At 40.1% G+C, this 22585-nt stretch overlaps 1 protein-coding gene across 1 annotated transcript in view; it reads right to left on the bottom strand.

Annotated features, from left to right (window-relative positions):
* The window catches only part of unc-13-4A (BAI1 associated protein 3), a 108883-nt gene that overhangs the window by 10431 nt on the left and 75867 nt on the right, over positions 1-22585 (bottom strand). The window contains exons 4-15 of the mRNA XM_017902721.1: positions 14749-14923; positions 9052-9219; positions 7729-7795; positions 5920-6109; positions 3967-4113; positions 3749-3793; positions 2804-2960; positions 2329-2532; positions 1904-2062; positions 1652-1821; positions 469-576; positions 220-369 (exon numbers count right to left, since the gene is read on the bottom strand). Coding sequence (XP_017758210.1) covers positions 220-369; positions 469-576; positions 1652-1821; positions 1904-2062; positions 2329-2532; positions 2804-2960; positions 3749-3793; positions 3967-4113; positions 5920-6109; positions 7729-7795; positions 9052-9219; positions 14749-14923 — 1740 coding nt within the window. The remainder of the gene's footprint in view (positions 1-219; positions 370-468; positions 577-1651; positions 1822-1903; positions 2063-2328; positions 2533-2803; positions 2961-3748; positions 3794-3966; positions 4114-5919; positions 6110-7728; positions 7796-9051; positions 9220-14748; positions 14924-22585) is intronic.

Raw genomic sequence — 22585 nt, 5'->3', positions numbered from 1 at the left:
CAAAGTTTTAGCGGAAAAAAAAAAAAAAAAAAAAAAAAAGAAAAGGAAAAATAAAGTTTTTCCCCCGACACTGCTGTACTTAATATATCCAACTCAATGCGACCTTTAATCAAAGCCTGAATATGCTAGAAACGTTGTACCGTTTCATTTTGTAAATGGACAGGAGTTTCGCGAACTTTACATTTCAATTTCGAAAGTTGAGAAATTTGAAAGGCTCACCTTTCAAAGAGGCTGTTGTAATAAGTGAGTCCTTGCTCCAGGTCTACCAGTAACGCAGTTACTAAGTTCGTGAAGTCCTGTAGGACCTTATCTGCATCCTGATCAGGCTCCTTATCGTAACACATTGTTAGCTGCCTGGTGTCCTCGTACCTGAACAGGGAACGAGCGTCGTTGATTAGACGTGCAAGCTGAGGCAGAGACTCGAGGGGAAAACAGGAAGGGATGAAAAAAATTCGATCGAGCACTAACCATTCGAGGGTTCCCTTTCTCAGGACGGTTATTATTTCTCCACGGATTTCCTTGTTGAACGGGCAACACGCTCTGAAGGCTTTCATGTTCGATAGCAATCCTAAACATCTGTTGGAAGGAGATAATGCACATTTTCATGACAGTTATTCTTATATCAAAAATTCTTAATATTAAGGATAAATTAATAATGTACCACAAAAACCCTATCACTACTACTGAAGAAATTTTTAATATCGATGTAATTTATTAATTCTTACACCACCAGCACTCTAAGAAGCTTTTACCGTTAATGGGTATATTAGACGTTTATAAAATTGCAAAATTAATTTTCTATAGGAACCGAACAGTGTTTTTAGTGGATAAAACTAACAGTTTACATTCTCTATATCTAGCAATAAATTGAGCTAAATAAAAGAAATCGTATTAAATCGTGGCTTTTCTTCGATAGCTCGTATCTTCGTCAAAAATTTCTGCAGACTCATCTACCTAGAACTATCGGAAGTGGGAAATCTTGCTCTTTGAAACGCTTTTTGTTTCACGACGATATCATTATCCGTTTCGGAGCTATTGCCATCTTCATCGCTGGCTCTCCCTCACTGACCTACCCTAAGCTCATCACGCGTACCCTAGTCAATCACAATCGCTAACTCAGCGCTTCTTTACTATTACTACTAACAATGTACGCACTTTTGCGGGGAAAAAAGTAGGTCGTTAGGTTTCTTAGAATCCGCCTGCCATTCAGAAATCCTCGAGTTTTACGTGCCGCGCTTCCAAGTTCCGTATCTCGAGAACTAATTAAGATATCGAGTTTAAACGAAGTTCATTGCAAAGGGCAAGTCTTCCACTATCTCTCGGTATGAGTTAGAGGGAAAATATAGGGACTCCATTGCCGGTCTTTGTGTTCGAAGTTCACATTGTTTTCGTAAATGCAGCGCGCTATAACGTTTCAAAATGAAAACTCTCCAGTGAAATAGCAATGGTGATTAATATTTATCGTATTCACAGGGATCTATTAATTGAAATTTAATTCGAATATTTATTCAATCAGTATTTACTGTACTTCATTACCGATATTTCGCCTTATGAAAGTAACGAGGTTGGTATCGTTAATTTTAAAACAATAGAATTTACAATACGGAAGTTACATTTAATTCATTCGGTGTTTTCCTGGAAGGATACGTACCTAAGGAGGTAATCCAACTTGGAGATCGATGGCCGATGCAGCGGCGGAAACAGCATTCGATGCTGTCGAACTTTCTTCAACGTTACCTCGAGAAATTCGTTGAAAGAGTCCGCGAGACATTGTTCCTCGTCCCGGGAAAGGGTCTCCGTGTGCCATACATTGTCTAATTCCTGAAAACAAATTCGATTCGGGGTCGTTAGGGAAGAGAAACGTAGCGGGAGGAATAAGAATGTCGGGAAAATGGAAACGAACCTGAAGAAGACGATGAAGGATCCTTGGGTCGCACGCTGATTGCCTGGATGTCGCCACCCATCTAACTAACGCTTGTTGCAATTCCGTGACATCACCTTGGACGGCGTGTTGATGAAGAATCGTTAGTGCCGTTTGTGGCAATTCTCCCGTGAAGTCTTCCTAAATGGCGCAAATAGAATGGCATCGTTACACGATAAATAAATTGCAGCATCGAAAAGTTAAAGAAGAAACAGTATTTCAATTCTGTACCACGTTGAAGGAAATTAAACGCGAAATAATTATTAGCGTAATAGAAATAGGTATAAAATAATATTTTCTTCTCCCGACTATTTATTTTCTTTATATAAATTTTGTAAATAAAAAAATATATCACGTAAACTTGTACCTTAAGAAGAGAGCATTCAGAAGAGAAGAATATTTCCTACCCTTTGTTTATTCATCTCGTGATTGAGGAAAACCGTATAAAGTCGCTCTTGTTGCCTCAGCTCTCCCCAGTTGTCTTCTTCGGACGTTCCTCTGTCTTCTCTCGTTGATAACCTCAGCTTTAACCTAATTCTACCTTGAATAGTGCTTCGTTGCGTTCTGGCCTCTAATTTGTACCATCGATCTAAGCCGGTGCTTGGAATATCCTGAAAACAAACGAACCCCTCTTGTTTCGCTCGCATTGAGGACTCGGAAAATAAAACTAGATCTCAAATTAACCTAAACTAAAATTGCTTTGACGATGGACAGACTCCAAATAAAACTTTTGAACATTATTAGACTTTATTATTAGACTTTCCACTTATCCACTGCGAATCTCAACGAGATTGCAAGGAGCTAATAAATGACGATTCCTCATACTAATTTTATCGTCATAAAAGGACAACGATTAAACCGGTCAAACGAATGGTAATATACCTGAAGAGGGACATTCACGCAGCCCAGGAAATCGTCCTGGCCACCGGATCTCGCGCTCTGCGCGATCTGCTTGAAGAATCTTCCGAGTCCCTTCACGCCGCGTACCTCGTTCAGCTTGCTCACTGCGTCGAACACGGAGGACTCGTCGTCGTGGTCCCTGAAACTATGTCTGTCAGGGCAACACAAACACTTCCGACAGGGAGAGACACGGATTTGGAAATTGCGTGTAAGCATTTGGTGGAAATCATCGCTGACAGTGACGTCGGCAGTCAATGTGCAACGAATCGGCTGTCAATGTGCTGGTAGTACACGTTCGTCGACAGTCGAAGTCAGTGTCGATAAAGAAACGAAACATGGAGGTACCGCTATTCGTAACAGGATGCAAACTCAAATGAAAAGAAAAATACAGGATGTAACAGGAACAAAAGTCAACGGGTAATTTGAGCGAAAACGTTCCTTGTTGTTGGTTAGAACAGCGGGAAAAATGCTATACAGTGGTGGAAAGTAAGCGAGTTAGTGAAACGAAATTCGTTTGCGATGGACTTCGTTCTCAACAAGGGAAATAGAAATACTCATACTTTACTGACAATTCAATCTCGTCGATATTTTTCTTCTCCACACATGCATCGAGATGCAGGATTACATTAATTTCAGGATTTAATTAACTCCAAAACGTCATTTTCCAGATACACAGCCTAGGACAAATGGATCCAAACGATTATTCTGGTACAGCTATCCTACATTCGAGAATCAATCAACGTTTACTCGAATGAAACAAAATATCCCTTTTTCTATCTGCGACTAAAAAAGGCTCTATTTTTAAAAAACATGCCAATTAGCGAAAATTGTCAGAAAAAGTCCAACAAAGAAATTTCATTCCACCTGAAACACGATCGACACGCCATACCACAGCGAACAGCCAGCTCGATAAACGACAGCACTCACCATATGTCCAGGTGCAGGATATCCGCGTTGATGTCGTCGATGTCGCTAAAAGGGGAAAAGAAAACACGAGAAGGTTAAACCGCGTGTGTTGCTATCCGGTTTGAAATTCCGTATAACGCGTTTCCGATCGCTTCGCCATTGAACACTGGACGGAAGCGAAGGAAGAAAGGACGAAGACTAAGAAGCAATGTCTCCTGAGGATACTCGGGATTGCTTACAAACGAAACTTCTCGTTCCATCGCGGGCTCAGCGTGTGCGGCTTCACCGTGGTCGCGCGTATAAACTTGGCCGGCACCGCGCCGCTCAACGACTCTCGATGCTCGCGTCTGCTCGTGTGCTCCTTCCGCTTGAACGACAACCTGAAACTGATTTCGAACGGATACAATAGACTCCACGGATTTCGCTTCAGCTTCCGTGCATCTTTTCTGGCTTTGCGCGAGTCCGTTTCACTGACTCTTTCCATTGCAAAGCGATACTTTCTCGGTGTCGCGACTCGCTCAACCACATGACGAATATAATTAATTTTCGGCATCGCGAATGTGTGGTTTATGTCGAATTTTCTATTCTGGCTAAGAATTTTAAACGTACGATACATTTTTTCGTGGGCTTGAAGGTATGAAAATTAGGATTCAATGGATCGTTTACTCGACGGTTTGGTTGGTTAGCTTTTCATTTGAGACATGTCTTGTGATTTCCTTGGATCAACATAAAATTTTGGAATTTAATTACGCGTGCTAGAAAATATGAAAATCTATATGAAGATTTTCTAAGGATGGTAGACTTAAATGAATTTCTTTCTTGAAGGTCTCAAAGCTCTTTCGTTCGTTCTTCGAAGACATGTCTTGTAATTCCTTTAGACCGATATGACTGAATAAATTTCTCTTCCGCGATGAATTTCATCTATTTTTTACGCGTATGTAATAGATAATATTCATTTCACGTTTTACACAGTATGAAAATTCGAGGATCAGCCATCGGAGCTTTTTTCATCCCCAGCGTGGAGGTTAAACTTCCCGCTGATAGTCTGCTTGATTTTACAACTGGATCCAGCGAACCATAGTTGAAGATCCAATTTATCAGCGAAACTAGCAACGAACACAGTCACCGACTTCCATTTAGACTCACCGAGACGCGTACACACGACCTACCCCAATAGCGATACCAAAGGCAGCGTGTTACACGAGCATTTAAACCACTCCCATAACCTAGTCATACCAATTTCCCGAAAACGTTACGCTCGATTCGAGCGAATGGTCCCGATAACCCGGATCGCATGCCGAGTATTTCGATTCCATCGAATCCGACTCTCCCGGAAGTTCGCAAACACGTTGCTCACAGTTTCTCCAGGCGTTTCTTGACCAGCTTCTCCACGTTCGGCATGGCTGTCCCCTGTCACTCGATCCTTGGACAAACGAGGAGCACGTGGCCGCGAAACGGACTCGTTTCGCGCGTCGACACGATGCCACTGAGAATTAATCGGCTCGCTGGCTCCGCGCGGAGACAATGCCAGCGAGATAGAGCCACGAACCGCTCGATTCTCAATGCATCGCGGCCTTATTCTGCCGCGTACCGCCGCGCGCGGAACTCGTCGCATCCGGCGAACGTTCGTCGTTATCGTCACTCATTGTCGGCATGTCACGCGATTCGCCGAGCCGACTACTAGTCGCTTCTGGCCCGATCCCTCTGCAGTTCGATCGCACGACCAAGAGGATTCGGATGGAGTTAATCCATCGATTACACGCGTCTCGTTTCGCGATAGATACCGGTACCACTGTGAACGCGATGAATAAGCATGGGAATTGCACACTTACACCGTGAGAATTCAACATGTAGCGGTAATTACAGGTGTGTTTTTATAGACCTGTAATTGCATTCCAAAGAGTCATCCAGCAAATTTTTGGTAGGCTCACAGAGTTTATTGTTTATTCCATAGACGGTAGTTACATAGAGTTAAGTAGAGATACAGCGTGAAACGTGATTGTCTAATCACTGTCAAAATTCGGTATATCAAGGAAAGTCTATTCTAGACTGCGATGTCGACGAGGCTAAATGTTTAACAGAGTCTAGATCGTTTTCTGATAAATATGATTGCAAAGAGACGAAGAGAGTGCTTCGGCGAGCTCGTGATCGATCATCGATTAGTCCAGGGGATCGTCGATGCATCGACTTACCTGTGGTGTTTCCGTAACTTCTCGTGATGCGAATTCTCGGTTTCGCCGCCATCGGAAAGTGCCCGAGTCGCTTGTCTAGGGGATGCTGGCGGGGTGTGAGGTGAGTGCGCCGTTAAATTTGTCTGCGGACTCAATGGCGCACCTGTGTTGCCCGGTTGAATTCCCAGCATGCAGTAGGGGTCGCTGAATCCTGAAGAAAATATGCAAAATTTCTTTCGGTGTTAAGTGCAAACTACCAAATATAAAGATCTCCGTAAATCGAAGAATGAGTTCAACGAGGAATTTAACACTGGAACTACTGAACCAAAATAAGTCTAAACAGGTATCAGATATTTTGTTATTTTTTACTGTATATTTGTTGTATTACTTGCTAATTGTATTAGCAAGCTTTGAATTTTGTCATTCGTAATATTATATTTTGAATTAGTACCAAATTTTCTAACTCATGATTAGTTTCATCTCTTGTAATTAAAATTGGCATTATTTACGTTTTACTGTATTTAATAAATTAATATATCAAATTTAAAATATATTACAAATAATTAATTTATAATTAGCAGATTCTTCTGACGAAATTCTTTTTCATACGAATAAAAATGTGTAGGCATATACATAGTTTTATCATTCCACTTGAATTATTTTACCGCAGATTACAGGTCGGTAGTTCTAGTATTAAACGAGGAAACATTAGGATTTTCAAATTTATGTACTTTCAGAATACTTCTTTTATACCGTATGCTTCTGCGTGGAAAAGTAGAGAATTCTTCGTGAAAGATGGTTTTTCGTTTTTTTCAAGCAACCATGATTTTTTAGTAGTACAACGTAGAAGTACTAATTAGAAAAACTGCGTGGATTTAAATGGAAAAGGTAAATCGATTTTCCTCATATATTATATAATATTTCTCTATTTAAAAATATAAAATTTTTCATAATGGTATTTCATTCTTTCTTCATTTATTTTTTAAATATAATTACATCCTTTTAGCGGTACTATGTAGTTGGCTTGAAACTGGAATTGCATTATCGAAGTTTGCGCGATATTTTGTTAGCCAAATTGCAGGAAAATTTTTTTCGAATGTTCCCTCGAGTTGTTTCAGTACTTTGAGATAGATATTTTATATAGGAAGTTTTCCAGAATAAGATCGTATTTTTTATCACGGAGTACTGAGATGCTTTATCTCTGCAGGTCATTAGCATTAGAGCTTGCACATTGTTCATATTAAAATTCTTGCATTCTTGTGCTTTTTATTATGCTTTTAGTGGAACATGTACTATATAGTGCTATACTGTCAAACATTAACTATGTCTTGTACTCTGAAATATTAAATAAAATTTTTCGCACAAATATTTATTCCAAATTATCAGAGCACAAACTACCCCCATTATTTTTGAACTAACCCCATTGTATGCTATTAAATATTATGCAAAACACTTTGTACAATGGCTCTCCGAAGCGGCCAGGGTATAAAAGAAGTATTCAAAATTATTTCCGAGAACATGATGTATGACGCGGTATCGATCACTTACGATGATCGAGATAGATTAAACGCAAAAATGTCTTTTCAATTATTTAATCCGTCAACGTGCAAAGCGTCTGAAATATCGGAAATGGGGGTCGAGGGCTGAAAGATGCATCGCTTTTCATCCAGCTCCTGTCAAAATTTGTGACATCCCACCGACCCCCGCCGGTTTATGCATGCATGTAATTCAATGGAAAATTCATTTGCGTTTCAGTAGACTAGTTAAACTGGTATGGACGCTACGTGGCGTGGCATAATTAAACACCAAGCACGCTAAATAAATGCTCACCGTTCGCGTCTTTCGCTTCGAGTCCCTCCGCCTCGACAACCACCACGCTAAGAACAACTATCGGCGGCTGGAAAGCATACGGGAAACCATATTTAAGAAACCATTCGAAGGAATAATCGTTACCTCGGTGCTCACGAAACGATACGAGTTAATCCATTAAAGTCCGTGGAAATTTTCACGGTGCTGGAACGAACTGCAACGGAATTTATCGACCAGAGGAATAATTAAATAAATTTTGCTCGCACATAGCGAAACGAGTGGTATTACGATTGTAAACGATACAGGCTCGCAACGTAATTCTGTTCCGAATTCAATGTAAAGTGAATTATTGCTGAAATATACATCGGAATTTAACGACCGATTCCTTTCACGATTTTAATCGCGCAAGAGTTCGTTTTGTGAGAAAATATGGGAAAGTGGAACAATTGAAACTAGGTTATTTATCCAAGACAGAGGATGAGTACAATAATCGCATCAATGATGATTCTAATTAATTTGTTCCTTCCGACTTCGAAGCTTCGTTCCATCGGTCAAGAACGAGATCGTTTCTCATTCGTTCCGCGGATATGATGACTCTGGTCACGATTCGATAATTGTTTGTCCGGTAATAACACAATTACTCGTGCCACGCATTCACCGTGTGGTTTTTGAATAATGTTTTATTCGACCAGATTCAAACGGAATTTTAAACCAAACGAGTATTTCGGTACAATGGTATAATTCCATTAATATAAAACGTGATTTCCCAACGCAATGATATTATTTAAAAAGTTAAATATGATATTTCATGTTCGTTCCTTCATTTCTTTATTCTTGATATTCATTTCTGTTAAAGAGAAAATAATTACCTCGATGTACTTCGAACATTATAAAATATACCGTAGATACATTTACCCTAAAAAAAGATTATTTTAATAGTCCAATAAAATTTTTATATTATCTTATACGACCTCAATTAAGATCATAATATAAAACAATTACGTGTAATTCAGCTCGCGGTAGTATAATATAAAGCTATAATGGAGGAATAATAGATATAATAAATTATTCCTTTCACCCTAAAAATTGTATTATTTTAATTTATTTCGATAATAACTTAAATTATTTCTTTTAAATGTAGACGTACGATCCAACGCAATCAAATGCAATAAATGGAAAAAATATCCGTAAAACGGGATAAAATAAAGAAAGAAATTAGCCTTGAAAATTATTTTCAAATACAATTCTGCAACTATCTTTTTCAAACAAATCTTCAGTGATTGGAGATGTACTATGGATTAAAATTACCTAATTACAATTAATTAATAATTTCTCAGAACATACCTTCTCCTCAGATGCGATGTTCAGATATCGGCGATGTTGATCCTGCGGAACCCCGAAAGCTTCCTGCGCATACCTATAAAGATCCTCTTTGTAGTGAGCGTATTGTCCCGTGCTGGCTCCCACCGTATTAGCGATCGTATAGAGGACTTCTATGTACAACTGTTCCAGCTGAAACAATGTTTTTGAACGCGTATTGTACTCGCAGGCAGTGCGTTCCGCGGCAATCTACGTTTGAATGTTCAACCGCGTTTTTCGTTATCAATTTGACAGGCCTCTTCCAGTACCACCCACTTTTTTTCCGTGACAAACTTTGAAACGAGATTCCTCTTTGTTCCACGCCTGCACCGATAAAAATATGTCGCGGTACTAACGTGCAGAGTAACGTTTATCTTTTTCAACTTTTCTTTCCTCTTTTTCCCTTTCCATCATTTTTGTTCGTGCTTTTAAACGCGGAAGGAAGTTAAAGAGGGTGATTTATTATTTAACGAAGTTCGCGCTTTTAAACGAATTTGAAAATTTCTCCGTCCACATTTCACTTTCAATTATCAGTTTGCAATTATAGAGTAAAAAGACATTTTTACGAATTTCAAAAATTGTTCATGTACAGTTAGAGAAATGATAAAGACGAGATTTTGTGATTTTTCAGCGAAAAATTTCGCAATACCGAATGCGAGAATGGCGCGTTGCGTGTAAGTGAAATTCGTCGAGGTTTGACCCGGCTTGCAAGACAAACGGTATACTGCGAGCATATGAGACCTCCTTTCCGCGGGAACTTTCTCTCCTGCAGGTCCTCGATTTGCTCTAATTAGAACCGCTTCGCTAAATTTCGCGGTCTAGCTTGAATGCAAGTTGTTCTCGAACGAGCATCTACTTTTCGAAACGCTCTTTTTTCCCTGATTTCTGCCGTCCTGGAACCTTCGCGGAAAAAAGATAGAATGGGAAAAAGAAGGAATGGGAAAGGGTAAAAATAAAAATAAAAACAGGAAGAAAAGTCGCGAAACAACGTGCATTGGAAGGAGACAGGGGGAGATCGAGGCTGAACGGATAAAGCTGCAAAATCGCGTGGACAAGGGTGGGAATTTGCGCGAGCGAATTTCGACTGGCCGACCATTAACGACACACGCTACTGCGACTCGATGCCTGAAAGCTTCGAAGTTTTACGGAAAGCACGTAACCGAGCTTCAGGCATTCTGTTTGGCGATACAATCTCGAGAATACAAGGGAACTAATTAAACATAATTTCGTCGGGAGTTGATTCGCGAAATAAGGTTCCGAGACTCGGGGTGGGTCGTAATTATACCAGCGGGGGTATAAATTTTAAAAGTTTCGACTGGAATCCGTTTCTCGCAGGAAAATACCGGGTTACTCGCAAGATTTATAATCGGCCAGTGGAGAGGTATTTGTCGAAACGCGAATTAAATTTCGCTGGTCACGATTAAGGTGCGCGCTGAGTCGAGGGGGGTAATTAAATATGGTTTCATGGCTAATCGGGAAATTCAAGACACGCGACAATTTATTTCCTCGTTTGAAAGCTGATTTTCCTTCGTTTCTCTTTGAATTGCACGATAGCCTTTCAAGACCGAACTAGGATTTACAGGCACCGAATTTATAATTTATTTAACAATTACTCTTCAGATTCCAAGAAGTGTCGAATCCTCGATATCTGGTCTTGGTTTACACGAGATATTAAAAGGCAAAAATTTCAGAAATTCCGGAAAACAACTGCAGAGAATGCCACGAGAATCACACTTTTTGTGTAAAAGCTTGGTTTCTATATTTCGAACCCGATTTGTCACGTTGGATTTTTATGTACTACAGAGGACTACTCGGATTCCCTCCAAATGTTTTTACACCACGTTATACATCTTTTTCCGCTTAATTCCCATCCTCGTTCCGGCGTATCGGTGGCTGAACGGGCAGGGGCGTGTAACGCGATTTCAGTGGAAATAATAAGCGGAAAACGATCGCGTTTCCGCTTCCTAACGAAGCGGAAAAAAGAGATATGCCTGTCGGGACGAGAAGTCTGTGCAACGATAGGAACGATTCGTCGGAATTCTTCTGAGCCTCTCGACGAAACGCGGACGCCATTATTCTTTCCATGGCGCGCTTCTTGTTACTCGTTTCTTTCCGGAAAAACGACACAGCGATCATCTTCATCGCGTGGATGCATTTTTATGAGATCAATCGCACCGAGTCTCGTTATTTCGCGGCGTGTCGTATAACGACCTTTGCACCACCAGCTTAACACCTCTTCAAATCACGCGAATATTCCACAGAGAGTTTAATAACGCGTCGGTGACGAAGTCTTTGATACCCAAAACGCGACATCGCGAGGTTTGGGTGTTAAAGCGTCGCGGACGGTAAGCGTGAAAGAGCTTTTATTTAATTTCGAGTGAAAAAAAAATATTTTCTCGATAATCCCGCGAGGAATTCTCGACGCCGTTATTTCGAAAAGTACGCGACTCGTAGGAATAAAGTCAACGTGACTTCGGGGATTTAGGCGAGCTTGGATTCGAAAAGTTTGAAACTCGGGACTTCTGATCTGATGGTTTAAAGGCTTTGGTTTTAAAAAATTCAAGGCAGGGGGGTTAAATCTGGAACCTCGAGATGGAACATGCTGGAATTTAGTGTGGCGATTTAACACGAGAAATAATCCTGACCTTAAAAATACAGTGAAAACTGCTTTAAAAATGAACGAATTTTTAATATATATATATATTTTTGCGAAATCTTTGATTGTTATAGGATCAAGATATCTGGTCTCCTTCTTCTTCGCACGAGTAAAAGCCTCATCGAGATATCAAATTCCAACGACACGTTTACACGAATATAGTATGCGAAACTCGCATGGCAGGGAATGCCTAATAACGATCGGCGATTTATCACGTCGCGGAGTTGTATTTTAGTTTGAATTCGACGTACAGGCTGACCCAGGGAACGTTCATCCGGAATACCATAATCCACCTACGCATTGTCCGCTTTGTGAAAGGCAGAGTGATCTCAAGTACGATGTATCCAGCCAAAAACGAATACCAGGACAATGGCTCTCAGGGGTATTCCACAGGTTTTCGCGCAAACTTTGCCAAGGTGTTCCACGATGAAAAACTGAGACGAAGGAAATACGAGGCTCACGAACATAATATGGGAAAGTTTGCGACGAAAAAATGAAACGTAAGTGGTAACGACCTCATGATACTATACAGAGTAATAACTGAAATTGATGTTCAGCTTTGCTCAGTAGTTTCACGTTAACTACGTCAAACTTTTTGTTCTCCTTTTTGGTGTCTGCAAGAATCTTTAGAATTTGTTCAGTGAAGACAGCCAATAAATAATAGTAGCATCTGTGGAGAACGTGCGAAATTTACCTTAAATAAGAAAAACAAGATTAAATAGAGTCCCTCGATGCAAAAATGAAAAAAATTGGCAAAAGTGAAGTCAGCGTGGGAGGGGTTCGTTTATAGAATTGGTATTTCGTCCGTGAAATAAGTTTAATTCAATTTCGACTAAATTCGTCGATCGATACTGTGCATATTCGCATAAATACGTATGAAGCCGCATTTACCTCGCGTTTGCTCTATGCACATATTCGCAGCATTAATAAAATATTCACTCATCTGAGCAAAATCTAACCTGAATCTAACCTGAATCTAACCCAGATCGTCGAATCAGACCTACGCTGTCTAAATGGTGTTCGTGTAACTATGTTTATGCGATTTCCACGTTTGTATCGATATTAGCCATAAAAGTTTCAACAGGCTCTGTAGGACACTCTGAGCATCCACGCATTTATTCATTCGATAATCTCTGACACAATTGGCATATGCTAATCGCAACCCCAATCTGAGCCACGGCTAATCCAAATTTGATCCAAAGCCAGTTTATTAAAGAAATTACAGTGAAACTATAACCTATTTTAGTGTATCGTGCAAGGCACGACGGTGGGATCAAGATGGAGAACATCCAGAATATGTAAACATTTAATCAACATCCATTTTAATATCCCTAACACGATCGATATGGTCGCTTTAACGTAATGAACGCAAAGAGCAATGAAAAGAAAGTAAAATGGCTGCGATAAAATTCGAAGACAGGAGCTTAAAGTGCTTCGCGTTCGGACCTTGTCGTGCCTGTGCCCGATATCTTCTGCAACATCGAGATTTCTTGAAAGTGCAATCATGGGAATTGCGGATCACAGGCGGGATAAAGAAATGCAGAAACGGCGATATCATTAAAGCGGCTGTCCGTCAGACCGATTGACCTGCACGCATAATATTTCAATGGAAATATAACTACCAGGTCGCATGCGACCCGCGAATACCCTAGACGCTATGACAGATGACAAAATATGCGTCACTGCGCGAACAAAGGGCCTCGCTCGCCATCGTCGTGACGTTGATATTAATGAACGTTGCAGGTAAAATCGTCGGACAACTATTTCCTTTTATTGCGAAAGGAAAGAGCGTTGGTATCGCGACTCGTGATTTAAGAGCTCGATGAATTATAGTTTGATGGATATACCGGCGGATAGATAACTCGTGGGAAGAGACCTAGGATCGTATCGATCGGTGGAATAAAATTAAGAAATAAATATTTTCTATCAAATCGAATAAAAAATAAGAGTTACAGTTTCTCCTCTCTGAAGCTACATTTCAATTAGATATTTCTAATTTTTCTATACGAGGATACCTAAAAAATAATTACGTCGCATCGTTTGAAATTAGATTTTTATCGATGAAAATTTGCATCTCTATATTTATAACCATTACGATTAAAAATAGAAATAAAATCACGCGAATTTTATACACTTCAGGGAAATCAAACGCACGAGGACCCAAGTGCAGGAGCGACGCTTCGAAGCACCATTTTCATTATCAGAAATTACAAAATTATCGAAATAACGTGCTTCGGTTTTATTCGTAAGAGAGGTTTAAAAATCAAGTACCGGTCTCTCGAGTCTTCGATGGTTACGTACACACGGATTTATACGGAGGACCGTGTTTTGACGTGTTTGCCATGTTTTCGTTCGCCTCGTCGCACGGTTAACTTCTGTGCATGAAAGTGTATTGTTTAGAGTGCGATTAAATTCGACGCGCAGCTGCTTGCATTACGTCGACCGAAAGTAGTTAACAACTCTATCTCGCGTTAAATGATAGCGGATGGTTGCAAGCTTTTGCATTTACCAGAGAGGCCGTGTAGCGTGTGGTGCTGACGCTCGAAACCGGAAACTTACGCTCGTTGCGTTTCGTGTACAAAAGTTTCGGAATTACGGATAACGCGGCCTACTCTAAAACGCGGGCTGAAGTTGTCTTTTCCTTAAACTGCTCGTTTTCCGTCACACTTTTCCCCTTTTTACACGATTATCGGGTTCGAGAAAGAGGTCGACAGTGGTACCTTCGTGAGACGGTCAAATTATCGTCTACGGAATTTTTATTAGGGTATTAAAATATTATTATAAACAGCGTGACACATACCTGACGTCATAATTTCTTAGGGACTTTCGACAGCTAAATAAAAGAATATTTACAAAGAAAGTCAATCGTTATTTAGCCAGCTACACTTTGAAATATAAAAGATTCTTAAATTGAAGTTTGAGTCTAAAAAATGATGGCGACAGCTACGTGCCACACCCTGTATCACGTGAAACAGGGTAAATTGACGTTCGAAATAATTAATAGAAGTGGGTCGAAAGTTACTCACCTCCTTCTTGGTGAAGCGATAGGACTGCGAAGACGTCAAACTGGTGTCTCTGGACGGGGGTGGCGGTTCCTTCGCCCTGGCCTCCACTTCCTGTAGAACCACGAGCCTTCGATTTTGCTGCCTCCAAGATAACGCGGTGAAACTTTCGAAGAAGGAGCCGTCTGTCTCTTGAACTCTGCAACATCAATTACGTTCCTCGTCACTTGTTGCTCCTTCGTTTCCGCTGCGTTTCTCAACGTATATATATACGTATACTGGATGTCTCATAAAAATCGATGCCGCCGAAAGAACACGAAAATCCGCAAAGAAATAATTACCATGAGATATACCGTAATTAAAATTCTTTATTAATATCTTCCTTGATAATTTGGAGATAACTTCGATGTTCCCTAGATCTTGAAAATTCACAGAAAAATTTGACAAATTCGATAGCTTTCTCCGACAGATTGGATTATGACACTCGATCGAGCGGATTCTTGCTTAAAATATTTTTAATAACGACGAATGGGTGATTTTCTATGACGAGGGACTGCCACTGGAAATCGTCATGAATGATCAGTGACGATCACAGCGATCGCTCATGACCTGCTCGATGCCTGATTATCGCGGGTGCACACGAGTATTTCAAGTCGTTTTTTTTCGTCGCACTTGCGTGTGCGCTGAGTTTTGCGTCGTTGCAGTAATATCGATCAGTCGAGGTGTTCCACGTTCTTTTTTCACCTTCCCTTTTTACCCTGCGCTCTTTTTTAATTAATGTACCGCACTCCCGGCGAGCGAGAACGACACGGCGAAACGCATTCCGTCGCTTTTTGAAAATTGCCGCTTTAAAAATCGCCCACGATACGATTCAAGGCGACAATTCCTCTGGAGATTGAATTTCCCTTTGATTTCTTGCACGTTAACGGAAATCCGATTTCTGCACTCGTCCGATATGTTTCTTTAAGAATTTAGAAGACACGTGCGTTTACTTCGAGCACGCAATTAATATATAATTTAGTAAGTTGATACATCGAGTCTGGACGGTTAAGTGCGCGAATAATTTAATTTTTCTTATTCCTTCGTGCATTGGAAAATTCTTATAAAGTTTGCGATCGAGTTAAATCATTTCCTTTTTAATTTTAAAACTGCTTGTTTACAGGGAAATTAATAGGTCGTAACGCTTTTACCTTTTCCTCGGAGTTCACGTGCGACCATGGTAGTTTTGAGGTACAATGCATGGTACTTTATCTATTCGTAAGTTGAAAGCACATGAAAGAAAACGGTCATTTCCCATATTCGTTGAGATCACTTTTACGATGGATATTTCGCTGGAAAATGTGCGCACCGGGACACGAATTTATTAAGCGAGAGAAGTGAGGAAGAGAGCGTTTTAAACAATTTCTACGCGTCGTGGACGATAAAGAAACGATACCGAATTTTATTCCCGACGAAACTACCGTGCCGTGTTTAATAGCGTAGACACTGGAAGAGCTAGTTAGCGTGTTTCACATATTTCGAGTTAATGGCACAGACACCCGTAAAGTCAACAGGTGTGGCGTTAATTTTCGTATTCCATTAACACTGAATTTAGAGCTCGCTCCCGCTGCATGCTTCATCTTCTAAATTTATGCACGGTTTACGTTTACATTTTACTCATCGCTACCCTCGGTAACGATTAAATTATTTCCAGCATATCTTCAGAAATTTCATTTCAAGATCTATCGGAAGAAATCATATATAACAGGGCTCTGGAGAATTTTTTATAAGCCTGCACCAAGTAATTTAATTCGAAATTTAGTAAGTAACAGAATAATTAGAAACTAAATTGCAATATTAAATGCTTGCTTGTATAAAAGTATAAACTATAATTTAATTTCTACCATTTTTCTTAAATATAAATATAATTGGACTTTAAGTTTCCGATATATGTACACTCTCGGACAAAAATATAGCACGTGTGTGCTATATTTGTATTGGAAGTAACCTTTACTTAGTCTATCTTTGACATCCTCGAGTAAAAGCGTACAATTTTCACTGTCGCTAGAGTCAAAATATCATATCTCGGTAACAAAAAATCGTACGATGACAAATCAAATTCGGTTTTGAAGACAAAGAATGATACTGTATGACACGATTAAAAAAAATGCTGAAAAAAATTCCTCTTCCCGATATCTCACCGCAAATATCGCGAAAATTGAGTTCCTCACAATGCTTATCCTCAAGTATCTCCAATGTCTGACACTATAGCTGACTTCTTCTACTAGAATCAGATATTTCATGATCTTTCAAAGTATCTGCTCATCCAGGGATCATTTAAATTGAAAAATCATATAATTCCAGAATTAAATATAGCACACATATGTCATCTGTTCGGTCAGGAGTGTATATAACATAATTTTCCAAGGGTTCCAATTTAAAAATTCTCGTACCCCTTTCACGTATAATGTGTCACGATCTCGTCGACATAATTTCTCCGTTAATTTCCCACCTCTCCAGCGCCTTGCCATAATCGCGTTTTCGCGGGAGCCGTTTGGAAATATCAAGAATTCCTGCGAATTGCAACGCGGGAATCAGTAGACGCAATAACCGTCGAGAAGATAAAAAGAATGGCTTCCCCAGGAACGATAAAGCATCCCTTACTCACGGCGCGGGTCGAAGAGTCGGCCGAAGGGACGCGAAGAGGCGCGATGGGCACTGCGGCGAATAGCGAAATGAAAAATATGCAGATGAAAGTACGTTAAACGAGCGTGTCTTTGACGCGTCTGAAGGATCCACGGGGTCGACTCGGATCTAATTTAAATCCGAAAGAAGCGACGCCATACGCCGTGTCCCGGAGGGACGTTCCACTTGCGAGTGGCCATCCACTGAAACGAAAAGCTTCCGCTCCTGTGACTGCGATTCATCGAAATAGAATTGGTACCCCGTTCCATTTTGCTGGAAATATTGTCCGAAGCCACGTTACACGTCAGTCTAGCAATACTTTGCCAGCAACGAGTTACAGCAACCCCTCTATCAGAGGTCAAAGACCATCCCTTGTAATCTGTGCATATTTATCCAGTACTAGAATCGATTAGATTCCTAGCTATTTTTTAATTCATGCATTCGACGTTAATTCTCTTATAAGAGTAATTTTTCTGAAGAACAATTCGAGGTTTTGAACCTATATTTGGAATAAAATATATCTGGACTCGAAATTTAGAGAAAATATTAATAAATAGATTTAGATTGGAATTTTTCGTTTAGAGAACGAAATCTTTATCGTACTGGTCTATACTTTGAAAAGGTACTATTCGTTTCTCTTCCTAATTTTCTCCATCACGGTTTCTCTGAACATTTCCTGTTTTCTCTACTGTGGTCTCTCTACTTTTACAGATCTCTTCTTCACTCTGGAACAGCCCCGGAAGTACATTTGCAACGTTCAGAATCGAACGAACCAATTCCTTCTTCCCCTAAATTTTTCTTTCCCAACACTTCCTTTGCTTTTATCTACTTCTATCCCGGTGCTTCTTTAAGTCCTAAGCTTCTCTAAACCCACCCAATTTTCCTTCTAGAGGTAGCCTTTTCTCCGAAACCATGTCGAACCACACTACGATCGAATTATCTTGTTGTATCGTTAGGTTATCTTTGGAAAAATAAATCGTGGATAAAGGGACTAAGATTCTGTCTTTTGGAATTTTTCTGGGTTACTTCGAAATTGACTGCATCGTTTCAAAATTTTATGGGAATTTAGGTATCGAGGAATTTAAGTGAAGGAATATCTGTTTCTGCAGAAGAGGGACAGAATCGGTTTGCAATTTTTATGCGTTTCATATTTCTCACAAATTTGTTACGAATTTCAAGAAAGTTTGGAGCGTTTAAATAATTATCAGGGATGTTGATAGATGTTATAGAATTTTTCAAAGAAGCTGTTACTTTATTGACACGCGACTAGTAATATGTTAAACGCTTAAATGATCCTGTCAGATGACGACGATCGATGTAGTAAAGCGTTATTCAAGAAATACAGGATATTCCAGTATTCACGTAGCGTTATAGTGCCATTGTGGATTTATGGTACCTTGGCTAGGATTTATTGCACTCTGATTTAAATTTATGACCTTTTGGATGGCGTTAATATGCATTTTCAAAGACCTCCTATAAGGAACGATAGAATTACATCGTATTAAACGAAATATTCAACAAAATGCTCGCAAAAATTTTAAAAATTTTAGGATCTCACGAAAAAACACACTTGAAAATTTATAACCATGCTAAAAAATTGTATCAAGTTACAAGAAACTTTAATAAATCGGTGCGATATAAAGCGACGTCGGAGAGGTAAATTATCGATGAAGAGATTAATCGATGTTGCGTTGGATTTAAAAATTACAGGATTTAATTAACTCTCGTTTCACAGCAATTTAATTCTCCATTGAAATCGAATACTTGACACGGATAACCGTGCCGTCAAAGGGAACGTCTCACGTTTTCTTAGGGAAAGCCCAGGCATAAGCGTATCCTGTTATGCTTTGACAATGAAACCATGGCAGGAAACAAATGAACGAAAGAACAGAATTCACCAGCGAATAGTTCCCCGTGTTGGGAAATCGTTTTCGACTCTATTTCATCAAACAGTGAAACATGGGAAAATAAAACCGTGGAATACAGGGAAATAAACGTTGTTGCGTGTATTGTTTGATTCAAATTGGAGAACATGTTCGAGCTTTTTGTATGCGAAATCACGTACCCTGAAATATAAACTGAAAATAGGGTAATAGTTAGTCGAAAATTGCAGTGGCGTTAAAATTCCAAATACCGATGTACGATGCTCAAATGATACCGAATATTAATCCTTATTATTAATAGTTTAAATTAGAATAAAATTGAGCAATCGATGCTTCGTGTTACTGAATATTCGAAATTAGTAGATCGAAACTGTGCTGAACGCTCTGAATTCGAGAGTAGAATTTTATCGAGGTACTAAAATGAATTTCCAATGAAATAAATCGGTCTATAATTATATACCAGATCCTGTGAAATAATATAAACGTTAGTTAACTGGGATTTACTCGAGCCACATGTGTATTAACATTATTCGCAGATTCGTAATTAACAATCGGTAAAGCGAAAGCCAAAGCTGGCTTAATTCGACAACGAGCGAAATCTCTCGATCCTCTCAAGTACAAACGGATACACTGGTATCCTAAACGATATATTTCACTCTAACGAAACTTTCGTATGGTCTAATCAACAGAATCTCCCACTTTGTTGTAGCTTAGAGTGGCTGCCTAGAGTTCGCTGAACTTCAACGGGATTTACGGAAATTGCTATACCCTGCCTGTGTTGTGCGAAGTTCTTTGGTATCTATCAAACTTCCACGTACTCCACCTCAGTCTACCCTAGGTTCGATGAAATTCTTCGGAGTACGTAAAACCTATTTCAATCGGGCTAACATCGACTAATCTCTTTAATCCAGTCTTAGTTAAGATCGCCACTTTTCTATTTGGAGGATTGGAAATCTGAATCGATCCTTCGAGGGTAGTTTTCTCAGGGATTTCCATCTATCACTCATTGTGAAGTGCATGGGATATTATTTCTTAAAGGAAGAGTGGCAAAGGGGTCTCAGATGTGCCTGTGACTATGAAAGAAGCCTAATTGATCTAACCCTTCGTTTCTCTGCTTAAAATACATTACAGGTTTAAAAAATTAATGACGATTTTAATCTTCGATCTACAATTATACATCTTCAAAGAATCTCCAATTCTTAATTAATTATAAAAACAGCTTCGCATCCGAATTTAATTCACATTTTCGTTACTACGAACCTAGCCTTCGAATGATCCCAGTCTCGGCAAAATAAATTCCCTTCCCAGAAACCGTGTAACAGAAACTCGCGATTCCAAAGAGACTTAAGCAGTGACACGAAGAAGACTAGTTGCTCGCGATGTACCACGAATCGAATAATTGAAAACCACGGAGAAAATGGCAAACAGTCCGGACAAACGAGACAACGAGCCAGGACTATGTGAAACGTGGAGGAGGGCGGGGAAAATAGAAACTCGAGCGCGTGACAATGAAGATCAGACGGGTCAGGGGTGAGAAATAAAGAGAAACGGGGGTGGAATACGCGGATCGAAAGGAACGGAGAGAAAGAAAAAGAAATATCGGCCTCGTTAAACGAGTCGGCCACTCGATGCCGTACTTCAGGAATATGCTACGTTTAGCTCGTTAAGCATGGCCTGCTGCGCTAATTTATACAAAGCAGCAGACCCGTTGTATGTTCCATCGCGTATGATATTAATAAACGACCGTGGCTGATCGACGACGAATCTCACGGTTCCCTCGATTTCCACGTGCAATGCGTCGAGATTACCGGTGTCTTGTAAATCGCTGGAATGTTTGGCAGGATTTTGAAATGTTATCTATTTATTTTTTATTCCAGAGTATTCTGTAATTAATTTACCTCCGGAACAATGATTGCCATTTTGACACTAGGATTTACGAGGTTCGTAAATGAAGGAGTTAGACGTTTACGTGTGTGCGAAGACGCGGCCATTCGTCTGCTTCTCAGAGACCGTGATAAATTCGGTGCTAATTTTCTATAATGCGTTTCGAGGGGTTCGTACACCGTATCGGGGAAGTTCTTTCGCGGTAATGCTGTCCATTGAGAGTCATCGGAGCTTTGAAAAGCTGTGACCGTGTTTCGATAACTCATTAACGGATAGAGAGTAATGCGCACGGATTTCCGTAACGATCGGTCCGATTCGTCTCGGAATAACTCTCGTGTAATGACTATAATAACCACAATTTCCAAATTCGTCCAGCTATCAAATCTTAATACCAAACGAGTGTTTCGGGTTTCGCAATTTATATTCTATTAACGCTAGAAATATCAAGGAAAATGCAGTCATACTTAGAAATAGTGTTACTGAATTTCATTCGAGTAACTATTTATTTTATCACATCATTTTGATCGACATTCTATACACACGTGTATTGCATTTAGATAAATACGAATAAAATAGCGACCAGGTCGATAGAAGTCGTCGACAGTCGCTGCGATAAACCACCGTTCTTTGAATTCGAAATATTTATGGACAAATGAAATAAAAAAGTAACAAAAAGACGATAAATCTCAGTCATAAAGATTGGAATTCATTCCTCGGGGCGAATAAATCCTGCCAAGTGACCCAGCCTCGTACGATACAACCCCTTTTCTCTGACATTCAACGAGAAAACGACACCATAACTTTGTTCCTGTCAAATAAACAACCTTCTGCCACGAAGACGGCAGCCTTAAAATACAAGGAGTCTCGAAAGATAAGTCTCGTCCGATCCTCGCCATCTTCGTTTCGTCACGTCTAAGCAGCGGGCCGATTTTGCAGGCAGAATTCGTCGCCATTCGACGTACAAGAATAAATCCGGCATCGCCTTCGTTCCTTGGCCTCGGTTTATTTAATTTATTCCACGCTACCAGGGCACAAAGAGGTTCCCTTCCCTCGAAAATGGAATTTCAATGCGGGAAACGCTTACCAGGGAGCTTAGAGTCCGCCATTTTCCACCCCCCGGCTCCGCCGCTTCCCGTTTCTGCGTCTGTACCTACTTTCGTGAGCTTCTTTGACGTTTCCGAGCATCTGTTGCTGGAACCCGGCGAAACGGGGACGCTTCGAAGGTAAGACGTATCGATAAAGTTCAAAGGGGAACACCGAGGCGTCGAGATACAAATGATACGTGACTTAGAAACGCGGCCCTGTCGCAAAGGCACGATTTCCACGAAACGAATCTCGCTACTATCTACCTGCGACACTTTCGTCTACCTGTGACATCCTGTCATGTTTCCTTTCCTACGAATTTCGTCCCTTCTTTCCATTGCCTTTCT

The sequence above is a fragment of the Eufriesea mexicana genome, unplaced genomic scaffold, assembly GCF_001483705.2.
Source record: "Eufriesea mexicana isolate 0111107269 unplaced genomic scaffold, ASM148370v2 scaffold1902, whole genome shotgun sequence".
NCBI lineage: Eukaryota > Metazoa > Arthropoda > Insecta > Hymenoptera > Apidae > Eufriesea > Eufriesea mexicana.
The sequence above is the reverse complement of the archived record's forward strand: the minus strand, read 5'-3'. Positions and strand labels throughout refer to the sequence as shown.